Source organism: Schistocerca americana, chromosome 2 (genome assembly GCF_021461395.2).
Source record: "Schistocerca americana isolate TAMUIC-IGC-003095 chromosome 2, iqSchAmer2.1, whole genome shotgun sequence".
Taxonomy (NCBI): Eukaryota; Metazoa; Arthropoda; class Insecta; order Orthoptera; family Acrididae; genus Schistocerca; species Schistocerca americana.
The window spans coordinates 380,320,228-380,343,404 of record NC_060120.1 but is presented as its reverse complement, the minus strand read 5'-3'; the positions used below and the strand labels follow the sequence as shown (position 1 = coordinate 380,343,404).

General features: G+C 38.8%; 1 protein-coding gene across 1 annotated transcript in view; it reads left to right on the top strand.

Annotated features, from left to right (window-relative positions):
- LOC124594830 (ATP-binding cassette sub-family C member 4-like) overlaps nt 1-23,177 on the top strand; it is a 270,890-nt gene that overhangs the window by 137,481 nt on the left and 110,232 nt on the right. Inside the window, exon 3 of the mRNA XM_047133278.1 lies at nt 15,886-16,005. Coding sequence (XP_046989234.1) covers nt 15,886-16,005 — 120 coding nt within the window. The remainder of the gene's footprint in view (nt 1-15,885; nt 16,006-23,177) is intronic.

The window sequence follows — 23,177 nt, the reverse complement described above, 5'->3', positions numbered from 1 at the left end:
TTATCGACAGCCCCGTAAATCAAGATAAGTAAGTATATCTCTACGATCTCTTTTTAAAAGGAAATGCACCATAATTGCATCCTAAAAACACAGGAATTCTTAAATGTTAATTCTATTCATAACTGTTATTTATTTTGGGTGTAATTAGCACAAAAAATGCGTATAGATATTTTCAAGCCCACTATGGTGTTTAGGGTGTAATTACACAGGGACAGTCGTACGGTGTCGTCGGTTGGCCCTGGCGCAAGCTGGTAATATGATCCACTAAACAGCAAACGTTTATGTTAGTATACTGTAGCCTGTACGTCAGCAATCTAAAAGGAGCGGCAGCGTAACGTATTATGTATCAGTTATCGTCCTTCAAATTAATTATGCTAATTTCGGTATTTCGAATGATGCAGTATGTACCTAACTGGCTGACTCGTAAAGTTCGTACATTGAAATTTATATACTACCCTAACAATTAGTATCGCTGTTCAACTCAATATACAGATGCAAATATAGCAATCATATATGTCTTACCCTTTTTTCCGAGCTGAAATACTAAACTTTTGAAACATTGTTCGTGGAAACAACAACGGACAAAAAGAACTATTAAAAATTCTAAGTAAAAAGCTGTCTTGACTGCATGAAATAATTCATTTTTATTTTAAAAGGTCGCCGGTTTCGACCTGTTCAGATCATACAGATCGAAACCGATCACGTTTCAAAACAAAAATAAATTATTTTATTCGGCCAAGATATTTTCTAATTAAAATTTTTAGCTCTACTTAACCTCAGCTGAGTTTTAACTTATCTCTGAAAATTTCAGAAATATGATCATTTGACCTTTCTTTCGTTATTTACGAATTAAAGTAGAAAAGATCTATTTAATCACGACTCAGAGATACTGTTCGCCCAAGAATGGTGAAGTTCAGACACAGATTTATCGCTGAAATATCGCTAAACTTTATTCTTTAATTTCTTTTCGCAACTTCGAAACTTTCGCAAATTTTTTTCCTACAGGTACCTCTCTATCTTTAAAGACTGAATTTTGATTAGTGTTTGAAAATGATTTATTCTAATAGAACTAATACTTGATCTTGTATCTGTAGTATGTAAATACGAGAAATATTTTATCTTTTCATCTTTGCTCTCTTTTTTGAGCTGTGCGTTTGGAAAAATATGATTCTGATTTTATCTTTTTCATGAGGAACGTACGGATTTACTAATACGTCAATTATGTACTGAGTGGCAAGATAAAAATTTATTCTCTTCAGCACTTTAACGACGACTGATTCAAGTAACGTCAGGTACAGATGCTAAAATCGAGTTCCAGCATAATGAGATCTTATAGAGCCTTATAAAAAAACAAAATGAAAGAAGTCTGTTAGTGCCACCGCCACTTGATTCCTAACAATGTAACGTACATCCAAATATGTATTTCTTCACGTGTTGGCGGCTGACGAACACTGTATCCCAATATTTAGTGCAGAAGAGGTTGGATATTCGATTCAGCTTCCCACAAAGTGTTAGCACTGAAACTGTCCGTTTTAATGGTCCCATATAAGTACAATGAGTACTGGAATTCGATAAAATAAACTTACTACGTTAAGGACAAATACGGCTTGCTAACAACTCGAACTTTCCGGTAATTAAGACGTAGTGCCTGCCACAACAACAATCTGCCCTTGGGTATCACATACGCACTCAGAGCAATCCAATACGTCCTTCATACACCATGAGAACAGAAACCAGTCTCCCTCGAAACGATTCGGTGCGGGATCACTTCCATAAACAGGAACTAATCGGAACTTACGCTGATCCAAATACTTTATTCCACACACCCACAAAATTGCATTCGAGATGTTATCAGCCAGTGATCGGGTTGAGAATATTAGAGGTGTTACCAACCCAATAAACTGCCAATACAATTCGCTTGAACTGATCAATAACTCGAATTCCGTGCAATACATAATACTGAATGAACAGTACACACCAATAGCTCTGAGGACTCCCGATAACTTCCTTTCAAACTTGTTCTGAATAAGCCTAACGACCTTTCAGTAGGCAGCTGAAATCGAGCTCTCATGCTGACTTCCCCAGCCTCTGTCTGGTAACACGACTATACCCTGACCAAAACAGTACTGCCATGGACTTTACTAAGCTCTGAGCAAAACCGTACTACCATCAGATCCGTACTGCAGTTCAGGAACCATTAAAATTTGACAAACGAGCAGACTGGATGGTTGGTTGGTCGTCGGAGTTAAAGGGACCAAACTGCGAGGTCAATAGTCACTTCATCCTACATGTATCGAATCGGGAATAACTCTCAGAAGTAGGATAAAAAAGGCAGATCCTGGGAAGCCTGATTGTTGACAAGATCCAGTACAAGTAGGAGTAGTGTGAGAGGTGGACGAGCAGCTCACTCGGAATGCATCCCAGAACGTGATATGCGGTGGGAGACGCACACTCTGCATCTCACCAGCATCACCTCTCGAGCAACACTGTTTAAGGTTTAGGAAAGATAAAACATTAAAAACGGCAAACATAAAAGAACAGGAAGAATAAAAAGGCGGGAAGCGCAGGAGCCAGGCCACACCGCCGAGCAAGGGCCGCCATGATATTCCCGGTCCAGAGCAGGCGAGGGGTGCCCCTCCAACCACTCAGGTGGTCAGACGAGAAGAGCTACTAGTAATTAATTAACGCATCGTGTCTGACGCCCGTCGGGGTATGTTTTAGCGGTCAGCAGCTGGTTCGTCTCATATTCTTTGCCGCCGCAGAAATCATATACGGGTACCCTTGGCACCAACAGCTCGCGACATTTTTTTTTCTTCCTTCGGGCTACAACAATTTTGTGCAACAATTTACAGGAAGAAATCGCAAATAAAGTATATGAATCTTTAATTCATACCTACGATTCGTATCTCCATAATGTCAATAGATGAATATGGTTGGGCGAAATCTGTTTTCCTTTCTTGTGATCACCGCCATGTAAATTTTGGCGCGTTACATACTCGACAACTCTATGCAGTCTCCAACGGTAAAGATAAACTCAAACGCAATACATAAACGATTCTGGGTATTAGATAAGAACGTAGGCTTTCGTAGCCGTTGTCATCAGTAAATTGTTTGGCGTTTTAGCAATTTCCACTACTATTCTGACTTTTCATTTACAATGATACACTACTTTTGTTAAAATGTCAACTTCAGCAAAGCATATATTTTGATCACGTCTTTCTTTTTATTCAGCTACGAATGATTTACTGGGTTGGGCGCAAAGGTCGTTTATATTTTATTTTAAGCTTTAATATCGCACTACACAGATTTGTGTGTGTGTGTGTGGGAGAGGGGGGGGGGGGGGTGTACTGTCACTAGAGGTTTCTGAGAGAATAGCGAGTGGCTGAAAGGACCGAGTGCACCACGGCAAAATCCGTACACAAATCCGAAATGACAAACCGAGAGGAAACAAAGACGTGAAAACCAAGAACCGTCAACAGCGTATGAAGATCCACAATAGCAAACCGAAAAGAATAACCAAGAGCAAGTGTGATCTTTGTGTGAATGGTAACGTAAGCAGTCGGAAAGTTGCGGATCAGAGCTGTGTTCTACCAAAACTATGGTTCGGTAGTTTTGGTACATTACATAAATGTCATAGTATATAATAGGATTAATGGTAGTATTGCAAGCATTGGTATGGAAAGAAGTATAAATGAATGTCTAAAAGAGAAACTGGGAGCCGACACCTCTCCTTGTTTTTTTGTGTGTTGCTCATAATTAGAGCCACATATCATTCAGTGTTAGTCCAGTGTGTATTTTATATCCTTATGAAGTATACATTGCATTTTATAAGCAATAAAAATTATTTCATCGTGCAACTTCTGCTCTTCCATGTAACCAAAGTAATTACTTTTGATGCAAGTACAGTTTACAAGCACAAACATAAAAATATATGTAATTGTTGTTGTTATTTACTACTCAGCAGGACGATCTGCGTCGTGTTCAAAGGCAAGAGCTTCGTGTTATTACTCATAAATGCGAAAGTTGTTTATGAATAACAGAAACATGCTTTATATAAGTTCGACGAAGATTGCAGCGATTTTTAATATATTTTTATTTTGCGGTTTACCTTTCTTGTCGAGGTAATTGCATTTTCTAGCGCTGTATGATAAATCTGTAATTTTTAAAAACTTTCACTTCAGCATCCCTCTGTTTCACGTCACATATCAAGAATTTTCGAATAAAACCTGAATTAAACATTGTAACCTCCCCACCGCAATTTTTTAAAGAAGAAAATATAGCAATACTTAATAGAAATGGGGGCCAAGTGTAACCTCCCCACAAAAATTTTAAAAGAAAATAACGATACTAATTAGAAATGCTGATGGACATGGCTCTATGCGTAACCTGCCCACAATCAAATGTACTGACAATGGCAACAAATGTGAAATTCGCAATCTGACTCAATTATAAATCCTTCAAAAAAAATTAAAGTCCATTCAGTGACAAGAAAATTCAATTAAACCGAAATATCGGTTTTTGGCCCTGTGTAAAAACAATCAGAATTAAAATCTTACCTCAGAATAAATGGATGTCACATACCTGCTCTTGTTGTTGCGCACCACTTGGAGGAACTACATTGCAAATAATAATATTCTCCTTTTTTTTGTAATTCTAGTGAAATTTTTCTTCAAAAAGAAGTGGAATGAAATGGGAAGTGCAACGAGATCTTTAGTTCAAAAAAATTAAACTTTTGAGAAAATGCTTTTGAAATAAAAATATTATTATTGGGAGACTTGTTGGAGAATAATTACAATAAATAAAATTTTTCCTTATCTAATGATTATATTAATTAACAGTATACCTTATTCCTCATCTTGACCATTGTTGCCGACCGCCTACATCACACAACCGCACTGGGCTGCTACTACTGACCGACCGCTCTGCATGACGACTACAGACTGAGTACTGCTCTCACCTAGACAGAGCTACAGACTCGCAACGACTGACTGACTGCTACTCTGCATAGCGACAACTAACTCGCAAAGACTACTACTGACTGAGAACCGCTCGCAACACTCGCGCGGTCAAGCGCATACTCTCTGGTCACAGATGCTACAATGCCTCGCCATCGCTGCTGCGTTACATACGTGTTTCATAACCCTCCACTCGGGGGGCAAAAATTTGGCAGCGATGGTGAGTCATTTGGACTTGCCAAGCGCGGCAAAATTTTTCTTTAATTAACAAAATCCTACAACTTACAGAATATTTAAATGTTGTGCACACGCACTAAGTACAAAATATATCAGACAAGGACAAAATGTGAATACTAAACATAGTAGCAAATCAGAAAAAAGTATATACAAACTTTTTGACAGATAAAGTGCACAGGCACTGAAAAAATTCTTTAGCATATGCAGAACAAATAAACAGACTGGCAAGAATAATTAGATGTAGTACATAAAGTAAATGTTGTGCACACGCACTAAGTACAAAATATATCAGACAAAGACAAAATGTGAGTACAAAACATAGTAGCAAATCAGAAAAGTATATACAAATTATTTGACAGATAACAAAGTGCACAGGCACTGAAAAAATTCTTTAGCATATTCAGAACAAATAAACAGACTGGCAAGAATAATTAGATGTAGTACATAAAGTAAATGTTGTGCACACGCACTAAGTACAAAATATATCAGACAAAGACAAAATGTGAGTACAAAACATAGTAGCAAATCAGAAAAAAGTATATACAAACTTTTTGACAGATAAAGTGCACAGGCACTGAAAAAATTCTTTAGCATATGCAGAACAAATAAACAGACTGGCAAGAATAATTAGATGTGGTACATAAAGTAAATGTTGTGCACACGCACTAAGTACAAAATATATCAGACAAAGACAAAATGTGAGTACAAAAACATAGTAGCAAATCAGAAAAGTATATATAAATTATTTGACAGATAACAAAGTGCACAGGCACTGAAAAAATTCTTTAGCATATTCAGAACAAATAAACAGACTGGCAAAAAATATTATGTTGACAAGTGTACATGCACTGAAAAATGTCTTTAGCATTTTCACAACAAATAAACATAATGGCAAAAAAAATTCATGTCCAAAGTGCACATGCACTGAAAAATGTCTTTAGTATTTTCACAACAAATAAACATAATGGCAAACATCATGTCGACCAGTGACATAAGTGTACTCACACTGGAGTTTAGCGAATCGAAAAATGTATAACCTATGAACATAAATGATGTTACCAAAAAAAAATTTTTTTTTTTTTTTTGTGACAAGAATCAGGATAGGAAAGGGAAGGATTGCATCATGGTTGTAGCACTTTAGATTGCACACAGCTGCTCTGAAAGTCCATATCTTTCCACAGTAGTACAACACCAAGTGACACAACTTGAAGTTCTTTTCCCATCAGAATTTATCAGTGTAGCCAAGACACTGAACTGTCGTAGTAATGTTCCATGTTTTCATTTTGGCAGTACATTAGGTACACCAAACAGTGGGACCATAATAATGTCTTCATCGCTCATGGTGGTGGACAGCATGTCGTGTCAACACCACACTCTTACAAGGCACACCAACGTAGAATTAGTGCAAAACCAAATATAGTGCTCCATGATCACTGGGATAAACAGGACAAATGGACATTGCAGTAATTCAGGGTAGTCAGCTTATGAGGTGAAGGACATCAAGTCACATAATATTGACAATTACAGTCTTCATTGATAGTTCGTGGCATTCATAGCCCAGTTATTGAACATTTCTGTACCAAGTATGTAGTATTACAGAAAAATGTTCATTAATTGTTTTACATAGAATCAGTAGCCTTCTTTTCCTGGTTACAAAATATTATGAAATAATCGCATTCTTTTCAGTTACAGAGTATAATTAAGAATCATTAACCTTTTCCTAATTACAGTTAATTAATCATTTGTCATTAATTAATCATTTGTCTAATTACAGTTAATTAATCATTTGTATAATTACAGTTAATTAATCATTTGTCGTTAATTAATCATTTGTCTAATTACAGTTAATTAATCATTTGTCGTTAATTAATCATTTGTCTAATTACAGTTAATTAATTAATCATTTGTCATTTCAATATACTAAGAATTATTAGCCTTAATTAATTACAAAGCATTATTAAACAGTACCATAGTTAATTAATTATGTGTCATTCCAATCTATTAAGAATCATTAGTCTTTTCCTAATTACAAAGCATTATTAAACAATCACATTTATTTCCAATTACAAAGTATGAACATTGAAAACAAGAGTTAATTAATGGCATAATTAATAACAATTTCGTTGATTGACATTAATTATTGGCACTCAGTGGCCATCAAGTATTGAATAGAATAAAACATAGTTCATCATTCAGTATTATTCAGATCATTACACAGTCATTATTAAAAATCAGTTAATTACAGTCAAATCATTAGTAATCACAGGCATTACAATAAACAGTGGCAGTTATTAGCTAGTGACAAAGCATTATTTTGAATATAGTCTCATTAAGAGGTCATTACTCGAGTGACATGCTATTCAGAGTTGATCAGTATTATTCAGAATTATCATAAACTAGTGACATTATGTGGGACTGGTAATACATTTTTTTGGTAGCAATGCATTGCGTTGGGATCGATAATTAATTGCTGAGGCATAATACTTTTTGCTTTTGACCTATTGCTGCAAATGAGGATAGGTAACGTCATTCGTCATGAGTCAGCTGTAGCAAGATTATGTAACAAGGCAGTACATGTGATCACATTTATAAATGATAAACACAAATGGGTAAAAAATATAAAAATGCAAGTACTAGAACAGGTATAATAAGTAACAGGTTTAGTAAGTGTCATGAAAAACTTCTCCTGGAAAAAATACAAAAACGGATTATTGACCTGAAAGAAGAAACGCACACTATGCTGAAAAGTAGTGAACTTCGAATTAACAAGTAGTGAAATGTGTATAAAATGTGTTCCATAGCTGTCCTTTCCAAAACTTTCCGTCATCCTACTATGCAATGTAACACCTGCTGTCAAAGCAAACCGCAACAAATACTTAAATAACTACGTGGCATAAAGAAAAAAACTTCATTATCCATATCATCATAACTTCACCATTATCATCACCTGTAAAGAAAAACTTCATTATTCATAATACCATTTCCTTCATCATTATTCATCAGTATTCACTATCATCTGCAAAAAATCACTTCATTACTCATTACATAACTATTCCTTATCTCTAGCATATTTCATTACTAAAACTAAGATGTGTAGTTCTCTCTGACAGCCTGCATCAATCACCTTGTATTCTGAAAGAAAAAATTAGTTAAGACTGCTATTCTGTGATGAGTATAGTATAGTCTTGTTAATGCTTGTTAATCCTGATCCCTTTACTCTTCCTCATAAAGTTATTGCATCTCCTTTCGTTTATTCCGTAGGTGAAATTCCCATTTATGTTAAATTTATTTCTTAGAATCATCATTCCTTTCTGAAATTGATGAACAAAGATTAATGTCTTGCATTTAAATCCTATACCCACTAAATAATGACTGGTTTATGGTGACACAATTAACCATACAGCATAACATGACAGAAAACGTAATATGTCCAAGACATTGACAGTGTTCGGATGCGAAAAAATGTACACAGAATAATACAATGCAGTAGCAAAAAAAATGTGAAACAGTCATGATGTTGAGATGTCATAAGGCAAAAAAAAAAATGTCCAAGTCGACTGGTGTGTGTTATATCTTAACTATTTCATAGTGCATACAAACAAAACTGGAGTACAGTCATATACACAAAAAAATGGAAAATGTGCACGGTCTGATGTGTAACGACAAGAAAAGCGACCTGCTAACCTTACCTTGCCGGGCACTTGCCAAGAAAAAAAATACGATAATCATCAATAAGTAGTCACATAAATATAATTGCAGAAATAGTCGTAAATGTGTAAATTCATCTGGAAAAATATGCATGGTCTGATGTGTGACGACAAGAAAAGCGACCTGCTAACCTTACCTTGCCGGGCACTTGCCAAGAAAAAAAATACGATAATCATCAATAAGTAGTCAGGTGAATTAATTGCATTAGTAAATGGCATCATAGTGTGTTGAATCATACAGTGGTTTCACTCAATAAACGGTTTAATGTTTGAGATATGGTGATTGCCTTTCGATTTTCTGGTTCTCAAAGTTTCGACGTGTACAACATTGGGGTGAGGGATACTGCGAATCCGATACGGACCTGCGTATAGAAGTTCAAATTTACTGCACTTACCTTTTAATTTGCTGGATAAATAGTGTGTACGTACTAATATCTTCTGTCCAACGTGAAAGTCGCGGCGTGTACAAACCTGTTTTTGCTGTCTTCTCCGGCGCTCTGCGGCACGTTTGATGTTGTTCAGCGCAATGTCAATTATTTCGTGGTGTCGTAGGCGACGATTTTTGGGGAATTCTATTAATTCTTTAATTTTGTTCGGTGGTTCAACGTTTTTCAGTATAACAGTCGGAGATAGCATAGTGGATTCATTTGGAATGGAATTAATTACATCTTGGAATGAGAGTATGTGTGTATCCCAATCAATATGTCTTTTGTGGCAGTATATTCTGCACAGCTTACCAATTTCCTTCATTAATCTTTCACAAGGGTTCGAAGAAGCGTGGTACTTGGATATATAGATCGGAGAAATGTTTCTAGCTCGTAACATGCGTGTCCATACACTACTACGAAATTGAGATCCATTATCAGAAATTACTTTCATTACATGCCCTACATGAAATAGAAAATGTTTTACAAATGCTTTCGAAACAGTTTTAGCAGTAGCTTTGCGTAACGGAGTGAAAGTAACAAATTTTGAAGTGAGCTCAACAGCGACAAAAATGTAGCAAAAACCTCTGTTAGTTCTCGGAATCGGACCAAAAATATCTACTGCGGCCATGTGTCTTAATTTCACAGGTATAATGGGATATAAAGGAGGAATATGTGAAGTGGTGTCTGATTTAGCTTTCTGGCAAATTTTACAAGACGCTAAAACTCGTCGTATACGTTTTTCCATGTTGGTAAAATAACAGTTCTGTCTCAGTATAAGAAAACATTTTCGTGCTCCGTAATGTGCGTAACTTAAATGAGTGTACCAAATTAGTTTGTTAACCAGTTCGTCAGGAATGCATAATAACCAAATGTTGCTGTCAGGATGAGAGCGGCGAAACAGAATGTCATTGCGTACAGTGTAGTGGTTCCTAATCGTAACATTTTTCCTATCTTGCCAAAGGTGTTTAATTTCTTTCCACACATTGTCCTTATTTTGTTCTTGTGCTATGTCCTGTAATGACGATGAAATAAAATTTTCAAATGCAACCTGCTGAATGTACATGACACTGAAATTTGCTTTGCAGAAGTTGGTTGCTACGTCTTGCTGATTGTTACTGAGAGAACGCGATAGTGCGTCTGCTATAACATTTTGCGTACCGGGAATGTGAACTATTGTAAAATTAAATTCCTGTAAATATAGTTTCCATCTGCTTAACCTGTCGTGAGTGAATTTAGCTGAAAGTAAAAATTGTATCGCTCTATGGTCTGTGTAGACGGTGGTATGTCTGCCGTAAAGAAAGTGCCTAAATCTCGTGAAAGCCCATACAACACATAATGTTTCAAGTTCTGTGACGGAATAATTTCGTTCAGCAGGTGACAAAATGCGACTTGCAAATGCGATGTTTTTGATTACTATTGAACCATCTTCTTCAATTTCCTGGAAAATGTGTACGCCTAAAGCGGTGTTAGAACTGTCGGTGGCAATGGAAAAATTTCTAGTAAGATCTGGGTGCGATAAAAGTGGAGCATTCAACAAAGCATGTTTCAAATAACATTCTCGTGAACAAAATTCTGCGTGTCAAAAGTAATGTTTGCGTTACTGTAATATGCAATCTGTACTGTGTCTGGTCAAATTCTGTCGTACGTGCTATTATTTACGGGAGAATGTTGTGGCATATCCACTATATGAACTGTTCTGTTATTTCTTACTGACGTGTTACGCTATAGATGACACCTATTGTCTGTTTCATTCGTGATAATATGTTGTTGCTAATGTTCTTGCTGCTCATAATATCGACTGTTATTAAATGTACGCTGAAAATTGTGCTCGTTATTTTTACGTCTGTCATGATAGTAATTTCTATACGGCGTATTGCTATGCGAGTTGAAATAGTGTGTTGTCTGTACGTAGTTATTTCTTTGCTGCCATGCGTTACTATTTGTTGGGGCTGGGACTATACGTGCACGCGGCGAAACATTAAAGTTTGGTTGACCTTGTAGACTGCATTGTTGGTTACGTATGCTAAGCGGTTGACTTTCATGCTATTGTGGTGAAAAACATCTATTGTTACCAAAAAATGCGTTTGCTGTTAATTTTACTTTTACACATACTGATGATTACGATTTTATCTGTAATTAAAATTACGGCGGTAGTTGTCATTACGGGAGTGCCTACTGAAAATTGTCACATTCGGTAAAATATTTGTCATATCCGGTTTTCATTACTTGTTTCTTAATACTACGTAGAGCAATAGTTAAAGAGCAATTTTGATAGATATAAAGGATAGTAGAAGAAAAGGCAGCAGTGCAGAAAACTAAAGATGAAACAGCACTACTACAGCTCGGGGCCCTATGCTCGCTACGGCACATATTCATTAAAGCGTAATGAATCCCCTGAGGTCTTTTACACACTGCAAATAAATTTCAGCTTTTGTGTTATAGGCAATGGCGGTACAAATTTCAAAGGCAAATTGTTGTATCCGTGCTAATTCAAATTTCTTCATTACAGGCAATGCTGTTGTAAATACAAAAATAAATTGTCGCATCTGGTTCAAAGCTAGCTTCTGCATTACCGATAATAGCGGTGAATGTACAAAGATAAATTGTCGTATACAGTGCAAATCGTGTATCTGTGTTCTGTCATTATTAAATTCTTTACATTTGCTTACAAATGCAAATTGCTCGAAATCTACGTTCTCGTCACTCAGTTTGATAACACGTTCAGGTTTGTGTGTGAATCTGTTCGTCTGTGTCATTTCGGATTTCAAGTTGCGTAGCTTTTCAGATTTTAAGTCGCGTGGCTTTTCGGATTTTAAGTCGCGTAGTTGCTGTAAATTGCTCACATTATACACGCTGCGTGACTCTGACACATGTTCATAAAGTGGCGTCTGTTGTGGTATGTTATTAACTGACATGTTTTTCATCTCTGTTACTTCTTGTTGTAAATTTGATAACTTCCGACGTAACGTGTTGTTAGATGAATCGATTTCATTAATTGTCAGCTGTAAATTTTGAAATTCAGGTGTTTGGATAAAAGAAACCGGTGCAGTATCGTCTGATTTATTGTCATTAGTATTTTCGATAACATCAATACGACTGGCCAATTCATCACATTTTTCAGTCAGTATTTTAACCTGATCATCGGTTTTAGAATCAGACGCATAATCTGTTTTTGCAACTTGCGCGTAGTTTCGCTTAGTTTTTTAACATCAGCTTTGATGACATCGCAATCCTGTGTTAGATCTAGTTGTTCGAATCTATCTGTCACTGTTTGAATATTTACTGTGTGTGTATCCGTTTTTGCTTTAAGATCAGAAATTTCATCCCGTAATTCCGCGTTCAATTGTTCTATGGTATTAATTTTGTCGGACACTGTAGTAATATTATTGTCTACATACGTCTTCGCTTTCGCGAATATTTTACGTTTGTCCTCTTGTCTCTGTGCAGTGATTGTTTCCATGACTTGTCGTTTTACTTTGTTTTGATCTTGAATAAATCTGCGGAAACGCGTATCACTGTTCTGTATGTGCTGACTAAAGCGCTCGTTAATCTGAGTGTTCTGCTGTTCGAATTTCGCGTCTATCTTTGCGTCCATAGTGCGCGAAAGTTCTACCGTCATTGCTTTAAACTCGTCCCGTAATTGTGCAGCTTTTTCAGAGCATTGTTTGGCGACTCCGCTAATTTCGTCTCTGAGTGTATTTGTCGCGGCTGTTTGCATTTCCCTTAATTCTTGCGCAACAGACTTTATTTCTTCGCTATTTTTTTGTGAACAAGCCTCAATTTCCACGCGCAACTGTTCCTTAGTGTCATGGCACTGCGCAGCAACGGCTGTAATTTGTTCACTAAGTTGTTTGAAATTTTCGTCATTATTGTCAAGTTTTTCATTTAAGTGTTTGTTATCTTCCCTAAGTTGTTTAAAATTTTCATCAATTTTATTAAATTTTTTGTCCATTTTCTCACTTTGCTGTTGTATCAAACTTGTCATAATTCGTACCAAGTCAAAATTAGCGTTTATATTATCTGTACTGTTTAGTGGTGGATCTGGAATTGTCTCCTTTTCTGCAACCATTTGGTTACTCTGAGATTTACAAAAAGGTTTGCCAGTTAAACATACACTGTCAGTCCCTATTTCGGAATTAAATAAATCCGTCCTACTTTGTGTGATCTGTTCATTTTCATTAGACAGATTTGTCTGTACATTGCTTGAGTTTTCCGAATCGGATGTGTTAAGCTCTACAGCGCTCATTACCATAGAGCATTCTGCGTCATCAATTGTCGTCAAGTTAACAGACGAGACAATTGAGTTCGTTTGTTCATCATTAAGGTGAAAGTCATCATTAGTGGTTGGAATGCACTGATTGTTAGTGAACGCAGGATTGTCATCATTACGTTGCGTATCACAATTACTATCGGTCACGTTGTTTAAGTCGGTAATTTCATTCACAATACTTCGCGATACACTATTCACAGTCTTTCGCGGCATTTTTACAATAGTCAAAATTTTTCACAAAACAAATAAGCACAATGCAAAAGCAACACACAAATACAACAAAGCAGCAAATTGCCGTTGACCTGTAGAAAGAAAGTCACAATATTATTAAAAGCGTTGCGCCAAATCCTAATTATCTAAGCAAATAAGAGCAGATATCTGACTGTCGCTCAAAAGACTCTCAACGAAATACGATCCTGGACTGGGTGTCGCCAAGTGTAACCTCCCCACCGCAATTTTTTAAAGAAGAAAATATAGCAATACTTAATAGAAATGGGGGCCAAGTGTAACCTCCCCACAAAAATTTTAAAAGAAAATAACGATACTAATTAGAAATGCTGATGGACATGGCTCTATGCGTAACCTGCCCACAATCAAATGTACTGACAATGGCAACAAATGTGAAATTCGCAATCTGACTCAATTATAAATCCTTCAAAAAAAATTAAAGTCCATTCAGTGACAAGAAAATTCAATTAAACCGAAATATCGGTTTTTGGCCCTGTGTAAAAACAATCAGAATTAAAATCTTACCTCAGAATAAATGGATGTCACATACCTGCTCTTGTTGTTGCGCACCACTTGGAGGAACTACATTGCAAATAATAATATTCTCCTTTTTTTTTGTAATTCTAGTGAAATTTTTCTTCAAAAAGAAGTGGAATGAAATGGGAAGTGCAACGAGATCTTTAGTTCAAAAAAATTAAACTTTTGAGAAAATGCTTTTGAAATAAAAATATTATTATTGGGAGACTTGTTGGAGAATAATTACAATAAATAAAATTTTTCCTTATCTAATGATTATATTAATTAACAGTATACCTTATTCCTCATCTTGACCATTGTTGCCGACCGCCTACATCACACAACCGCACTGGGCTGCTACTACTGACCGACCGCTCTGCATGACGACTACAGACTGAGTACTGCTCTCACCTAGACAGAGCTACAGACTCGCAACGACTGACTGACTGCTACTCTGCATAGCGACAACTAACTCGCAAAGACTACTACTGACTGAGAACCGCTCGCAACACTCGCGCGGTCAAGCGCATACTCTCTGGTCACAGATGCTACAATGCCTCGCCATCGCTGCTGCGTTACATACGTGTTTCAACATTGACAATTTTAGTTTTGCTGTAAATACAGTTTACTTTTAACTAACAGACAGGACTGTGTAGATTATGCGGCCCTTTGTATGTCCTCACTAACTTTATAGAGAGTGTACTGCTTCCGCTCTTTATGGGAATCTAGTAAGACACTAATCGCATACGCAAAGAAAGCGATCGTTATGAGGTAACGCCCGACAGGTGAGCAGAGCAACACAGGTAACGTATAGGTACGACCTGAACTGAGCAAAGCTAGCAGGAAAATTACCGTAGTCTACGGTTGCTTATCATACTCTACAGTAATCTATAGTAGTTTTTCAGCTCTGTTTCCGATACATCAACACAGCTGGTCGAGGAAAACTCGCGCACTTTCGTCCTAGCTTATGCCAGCTGAGGGTATCGCCAACTGACGCCGCCCATGGGACCAAAGAACTCTTGACGACTAACGCTGGTGCGTTCACCTCAGTAACAATGTTCGAATCCACCGACGATACTGAACTAACCCTTACTAACACTTTATTAGACTCGCATCTAATTTCGTACATCCCGGCTGTCTGTAGCAGTTTGGGCAGATATTTCGGCGGTAGTCCACGCCTCCTGTGGAACCAAACATCTGTGGACGGCGCAATGCTGTTGAGTTCACCTCGATAACAATGTCCGAGTCCGGCGCCCATACTAAACTCATCCTTATGTGCACTTTATTAGACCTGCATCTAATTTGTATACCCGGCAGTCTGTATCAGTTTGGGTGATCTTTCGGCAATCTTAAAATAATCTTTTATTTTAGTATTGTAACCCTATACGTCGGAGAATGTTTCCGTTGCTATCGGCCACACTCTTTGTATGTGGCAGAAATATGAATCGTTGTAGTTCTGTGTCTTATTTCAGTTCTGTGTCCTGTTTCCCTATCTTCCATTACCCGTGCACTTTTTTTATGCTAACATGTAGCTTCTGTTGCAGGCAATGGAACAAGCAGCAGAAGAAGAAGAAGCCGAGCCTTATGAGCGCCATCGGCGGCGCCTTCTTCTGGCAGTACACCCAGCTGGGGCTGCTTGTCCTTGTCAATGACGTCATCGTACGGTGAGTTCTCTCGTCTTCTATACAACACTGAAAACCTATCATCTCTCTTGTCCTCTAGCTTGTTTACTCATATTGTCACTAGCTTATTTTTGCCATTGTGGTAGTCTAGTTTTCACATGATATGCCTCTGCAGTATTATTTCCTTTCAAATAAATCGCAAAAATCTGTTATTACTTCTCTGAAAAGTCTGATTAGTGATACCAAGTATTAATAATGTTATTCAAAATTAAAGAAACGTAATACCTTCATATGAGTGTTCTTTATGATTGCAGACAGATGATGGTATAAAAACCCATGTTATTTAAGAGGCAATACAGGATGGTCCGAAACAGTCTGGAAAGCTTGTAAGGATACTGCAGTGTAGACTGTGCTGAGAAATAACTGCGAATTCGATACGTTGCGCCGTTTCTGCGTTAATTAGCGCTGTAGTTAGGTAATCAGACCGTTGCGCGAGAAAATCCAAGCGGCCCGTTAGAGACGGTGTCGCCGTTGTTCCTCGTTTGGTTTTCTAAAACCGAACAAGAGTGCGATACAAAAATTGGACATGAAACGTTAGTAATGACTGAACCTGGGCCAAAGGCTGAGCAATCTCGTGCGCTGTCATCTACGCTATGAGAACAACTGACATTAATTGTATCTGTCGGGCAGCTTGAATTTGCGCGCGAACGCCTGATTGGCTAACTTCAACGCTAATTAACTCAGAAACGGCGTAATGTAACGAATTTGTTTCTTAAAGTTATTTTTCAGGACAATGTATCCTCCAACAATCTTTTCAGACTGTTTCTAATCACCCTTTATACTACTCTTTTATTTGTCAGGAATATGAACAATTTAAGAGATACGTTTCTGCAAACGTATACAATAACTATCTCATTACAATGAAATTAATACCCCTAGCTGCGTACAGGCGTTGATATAGGTCAACGGGGACAGCTAAAAATGTGTGCCCCGACCGGGATTCGAACCCGGGATCTCCTGATTACAGGGCAGACGCTCTATGCCATTTTTTTTCATTGCATTTGTTCGGTGCGGATGTCCCTGGACACCCCTTCAAGTTCAGTGTTGAGCTGCTGACTCAATTTTTTTATTACAGAGGGCCGCTAACCCTCTGACCGAACACGCTGAGCTACCGTGCCGGCATAATGTCGATGTCCTGCTTCTGTTCCCATCAATCACGTTCGATTTTCCTACTTACGGCAGCCTCGCGTGGCCACCCTTAACAGGACAACTGGACAACTGAGTAGTTGCAGCAAAGGTTCAAAATGGTTCAAATGGCTCTGAGCACTATGGTACTTAACTTCTGTGGTCATCAGTCCCCTAGAACTTAGAACTACTTAAACCTAACTAACCTAAGGACGTAACACACATCCATGCCCGAGGTAGGATTCGAACCTGCGACCGTTGCGGTCGCACAGTTCCAGGCTGTAGCGCCTAGAACCGCTCGGCCACCTCGGCCACCTCGGCCGGCTGCAGCAAAGGAATGGAGCAAGATTCACCCTGGCGGATTGAAACTCAAACATGTCTACCGACCAGTTAGCTGCACGGCCTGCCCTCTTCACGTTCGAAATACAACTAGCCACAGATGCCATGCTTCCTCACAAAGAGCAACACCAAATTGGAGTTTCGCTTTTCACAGGCATCACTCTATCAGCAGAACAGTCCGTGTATGCCTCGCGTCTGGACTCACAATTTCAAGAAACGAACACTACACTAGTTGAAAGTTTCATTCAAATTATGTTTACACGTGTTTTAGATGTTTCACTTATTTAGTACATGCTCCATACAGGTAAAATACGCAAGATGATAATGTCGGCACTCCTGTGGCACATCAAACTGCACCGAAATAAAGTTTCATTCATAACAAATGCAAACTCGAATGTAACAAAGTTTGCCGACAGTCTGCCTTAGGCAGACAAAGGCGCAGCTGGCTTCAGAGAGCTCACAAAAAACCGATGTGCGCCAGCTTTGTGTCACTTGACCCATCGCTTCGGACCATTTGAAGCGTGTAACGCCAGCCGGCCATCCGTCATTCCGGGCCCACCCTGAGTCTCATGCATGTGAGATCATCATCACTGGCAAGAGCAGCTCTCTCTCTTTTGCTCGCTGTGTCCCTTGCGCAAATATTTGGTTGCTATAACAAGTGCAACGCTATTATTTCTGTGTGCCACCTACACAAAATACGTAGGTCATTGTTGCAGTGGCCACACCACGTACTACTGCAGACACCTGGCACTGTAACTGAAGTCGTTACACCGGTCAAGGCTAGAAGATAGAGGCGTACAGCTGCTGATCAACACATTGTTCATCAGTGGCGTGCGTTTTCCAGTCACCAGTCTTCAAACTGGTTTGATGCGGCCCGCCACGAATTCGTCTCCTGTGCGAACCTTTTCATCTTAGAGGAGCACTTGCAACCTATGTCCCCAATTATTTGCTGGATGTATTCCATCTCTGCTTTCCTCTACAATTTTTACCTTCTACACCTCCCTCTAGAACCATGGACGTCATTCCCTGATGTCTTAACACATGTCATATCATCCTGTCCCTTTTTCTTATCAGTATTTCCCCGTATATTTTCCTTGCAGATTTTAGGAGAACCTCCTCATTCCTGTCCTTATCAGTCCACCTAATTTTCTACATTATTCTGTGGCATCACATCTCAAATGCTTAGAATCTCTTCTGTTCCGGTTTTCTCACCGTCCATGTCTCACTGCCATACAACGTTGTGCTCCATACGTACGTTCTCAGAAATTTCATCGTCAAGTAAGACCTATTTTTGATACTAGTAGACGTCTCTTGGCCAGAAATGTTATTTTTGCCAGTGCTAGTTCGCTTTTTATCCCTCTTTACTCCGTTCGTCCTAGATTATTTTGCTACCATCAGCAATTCTCATGTTAAATTTCTCACTGTTCTCGTTTCTGCTACTTCTCATTACTTTCGTCTTCCTTCGATTTACTCTCAATCCATACGCTGTACTCATTAGACTGTTCATTCCGTTCAACACATATTGTAATTCTTCTTCACTTTCACCGAAGACAGCAATGTCATCGGCGGATCTTGTCATTGATCTCCTCTCGCCTTTAATTTTAGTTCCACTCTGAACCCTTCTTTCATTTCCATCATTGCTACTTCGATGTATAGATTGAACGGCAGGGGCGAAAGGCTACATCCCTGCCTTACACCCTTTTCAATCCATGCACTTCATTCGTAGTCTTCCACTCCTATTTTTCCCGCTTGGTTCTTATACATATTGTATATTACCCGTCTTTCCCCGTAGTTGCCCCAATTTTTTTCGGAATTTCGAACGTATTGCACCATTCTACATTGTCGAGCGGTTTTTATAGGTCGACAAATCCTATGAACGTGTCTTGATTTTACTTAAGTCTTGCTTCCGTTGTGAACTGCAGCATTAGAATTGCCTCCTTGGTGCCTTTACCTTTCCTAAATCCAAATTGCTCGTCATCTAACATATCCCAAATTTTCTTTTCCATTCTTCTGTACATTATTCCTGTAAGCAACTTGGATGCGTGAGCTGTTAAGCCTATTGTGCGATAATTCTTGCACTTGTCAGCTCTTACTATTTTCAGAATTGTGAGGATGACTGTTTCCCGAAAGTCTGATGGTATATTTCCAGTCTTACACATTCTACACACCAACGTGAATAGTCACTTTGTTGCGACTTACCCCAGTGATTTTAGAAATTCCGATTGAATGTTATCTATTCCTTCTGCCTTATATGGTCTTAAATCATCCAAACCTCTTTTAAATTCTGATTCTAACACTGGCTCCCCTGTGTCTTCCTTGTCGACACCTGTCTCTTCTTCTACCATGTTGTCAACCAAATCCTCCCCCTCATAGAGGCCTTCAGTGTTCTCTTTCCACTTATCAGCTCTCTCCTCTGCGTCTAAAAGTGGAATTCCCATTGCACCCTTGCTTGTAACTTCACTGATGACTGTTTTGATTTTCCTGTATGCTGAGGCAGGCATCCTGACAATAATTTCATTTAGGATTTCGTCACATCTTTCAAGCAGCCATTTTTGTACTTCCTTCTTCCTGAAGTATGTCTTCTGTTATTTACGAATTCCTACCAATCATCCTCCTTGTTTCTATGTTTTTCTTGCCGGCTTTTGTGGCTGCCCTTTTTAGAGATGTCTATTCCTCTTCAACTGAACTGCCTATTGGGCTATTCATTATCGCAGCACCTATAGCCTCAGAGAACTTCAAGCGTATCTCTTCATTCCTTAGTATTTCCGTATCCCACTTCTTTGTCCATTGATTATTACTGATTAATCTCCTGAACTATAGCCTTCTCTTCATCGTTACTATTCCCTATGTCAGAATAGTCCTAGGACAGTTTTTTCTCAGTTTGCAATATTAAAATGAATAAATGTTGTTTTTATACTACCTGGCATGTGTGCCTTCTTGAAATTGCCTTGGCCATGTTTCTGCTGTAACTCACTAGGCGGCAGGGCTGCGCTAGCAACACACCGTATGGGTTCTTGGAGCAGTAGTTATGGTGGCACATTGTATGCTGACTGTGAGCAAAGAGTGAACATTAAGTTAATCTCGGGAAAACCCCTAGCGAAACGTGGTCAGCCATTAAGCAAGCATATGCAGGCGAGGCACTTTCAAGAAGTCGCGTTTTCGAGTGGCACAAAAGGTTTTGTGAAGGCAGAGATTCAGTGCAAGATGATCCCAGAGCTGGTATTCCGATGCAAGCCTGGAGCGTGTAAGACAGTTATTGCAAGAAAACCATCGTGTAACTACGCGTGCAAAATCAGAAGAACTTAATTTGAATCGTGACATGTGTCACAAGATTTTACGCTAAGACTTAGGGAGGCGGAAACTTAATGTAAAACTCGTCCCTCAAACACTAACAGCCGAACAGGAAGAGGAAATAGGAAAATTATCTGTTACCGAGTATGTGGCCAGACATTTTGTTATTGCCATCCAACATCCGCCATATACCCCCGACATCTCGCGTTGCGATATGGTCTTCTTTCCGGGAGTGAAAAGTCGATTGAAACGAAAGCTTCATCAGGATATTGCAGACTTCCAGCGGGCTGTGACAAATCACAAGCATCATAGTTGAAAATTTCCCTGCTTGCTTCCAATACACCCAGAAATGTTGGCAACTACGTATAGATAGCCAAGGAATCCTATGCAATAGGAGATAGGATCATTACTTGGTAAGTGCAACTTTCTACTTAAAAAAAAAAAAAACTGTCCTGGAGCTTTTCTGACACAGGAAGTGTATTGTATTGGGTGCGGCGTACAATCTAATATCTGATTTCGGAATCTGTGCCTCACCGTGATGTAATTAACAACAATCTTCCCGTATATCCCGGCCTTTTCTTGCTCTTCTTGCGAGTCTTGAATAGAGTATTCGCTATTACTAACTGAAATTTATTACGAAACTCGATTAGTCCTTCCTTATTCTTACTACTCCAGTAATACCACATTCCAATCCCCCATGAGTATTTGATTTTCATATCTCTGTTGTTGTTGTGCTCTTCAGTCCAGAGACTGGTTTGATGCAGCTCTCCATGCTACTCTATCCTGTGCAAGCTTCTTCATCTCCAAGTAACTACTGCACCCTACCACACTTCTGAATCTGCTTAGTGTATTGATCTCTTGGTCTCCCTCTACGATTTTTACCCTCCACGCTGCCCTCCAATACTAAACTGGTGATCCCTTGATGCCTCAGAACATGTGCTACCAATCGATCCCTTCTTCTAGGCAAGTTGTGCCACAAATTCCTATTCTCTCCAATTCTATTCAGTACCTCCTCATTAGTTACGTGATCTAACCATCGTATCTTCAGCATTCTTCTGTAACACCACATTTCGAAAGCTTCTATTCTCTTTTTGTCTAAACTATTTATTGTCCATGTTTCACATCCATACATGGCTACACCCCGTACAAATACATTTAGAAAAGACTTGCTGACACTTAAATCTTTACTCGATGTTAACAAATTTCTCTTCTTCAGAAACGCTTTTCTTGCCATTGCCAGTCTACACTTTACATCCTCTCTATTTCGACCAATATCAGTTATCTTGCTCCTCAAATAGCAAAACTCATCTACTACTTTAAGTGCCTCATTTCCTAGTCTAATTCCCTCAGCATCACCCGACTAAATTCGACTACATTCCATTATCCTCGTTTTGCTTTTGTTGATGTTCATCTTATATCCTCCTTTCAAGACACTGTCCATATCTTTATACACTGAATTAGTTGTTCAATATCCTGATATACTTTCTCCATCTCTTCATCTTCTGCTTGCGACGTCGGCATGTATATCTGAATTACTGTTGTTGGTGTTGGTTTGCTGTCGATTCTGATGAGAACAACTCTATTACTGAACTTTCCACAATAACCCACTATGTGCCCCGCCTTCCTATTCATACCGAATGTTACTTCCGTTATACCATTTTCAGTTGCTGTTGATATTACCATATACTCATCTCAACAGAAATCCTTGTCTTCTTTCCATTTCACTTCACTGGCGCCCTTTTCAGATTTTCTAGCTTCCTTATCACTTTGAGACTTATGATATTTTACGCCCTGCCTTACAGTACGTTATCCTACCGTTGGTTTCTTCAGTCTTTTTCTCATGGGCACCTCCCACTTGGGAGTCCCCTACCAGAGATCTGAATGGGGTACTAGCCGGGAATCTTTTTCCAATGGAGAGATGGTTCTGAGCACTATGGGACTTAACATCTGAGAACTACTTAAACCTAACTAACCTAAGGACATCACACACATCCATGCCCGAGGCAGGATTCGAACCTGCGACCGTAGCGGTCGCGCGGTTCCAGACTGAAGCGACTAGAACCGCTCGGCCACACCGGCCGGCAATGGAGAGATCATCATGACATTATTCACTTTTCAATTACAGGCCACACGTCCTGTGGACACGCTTTACGTGTCCTTAAAGTAACGGTTTCCATTGCCTTCTGCATCCTCATGCCGTTGATCACTGCTGATTGTTCCTGCCTCAGGGACAGTTTCCCATCGCAGAGCAAGAGAGTACCCTGGGCTTCTGTCCGCTCCTCTGCCCTCTTTGACAAGAGAGAAAGAGGGTGACTTCTTATGCCGTAAGTCCTCGACCGCCATTGCTGATGATTGTTACTCAAAGTATAAGTAGTGAACCCGGGACAGATGGAGTCAAA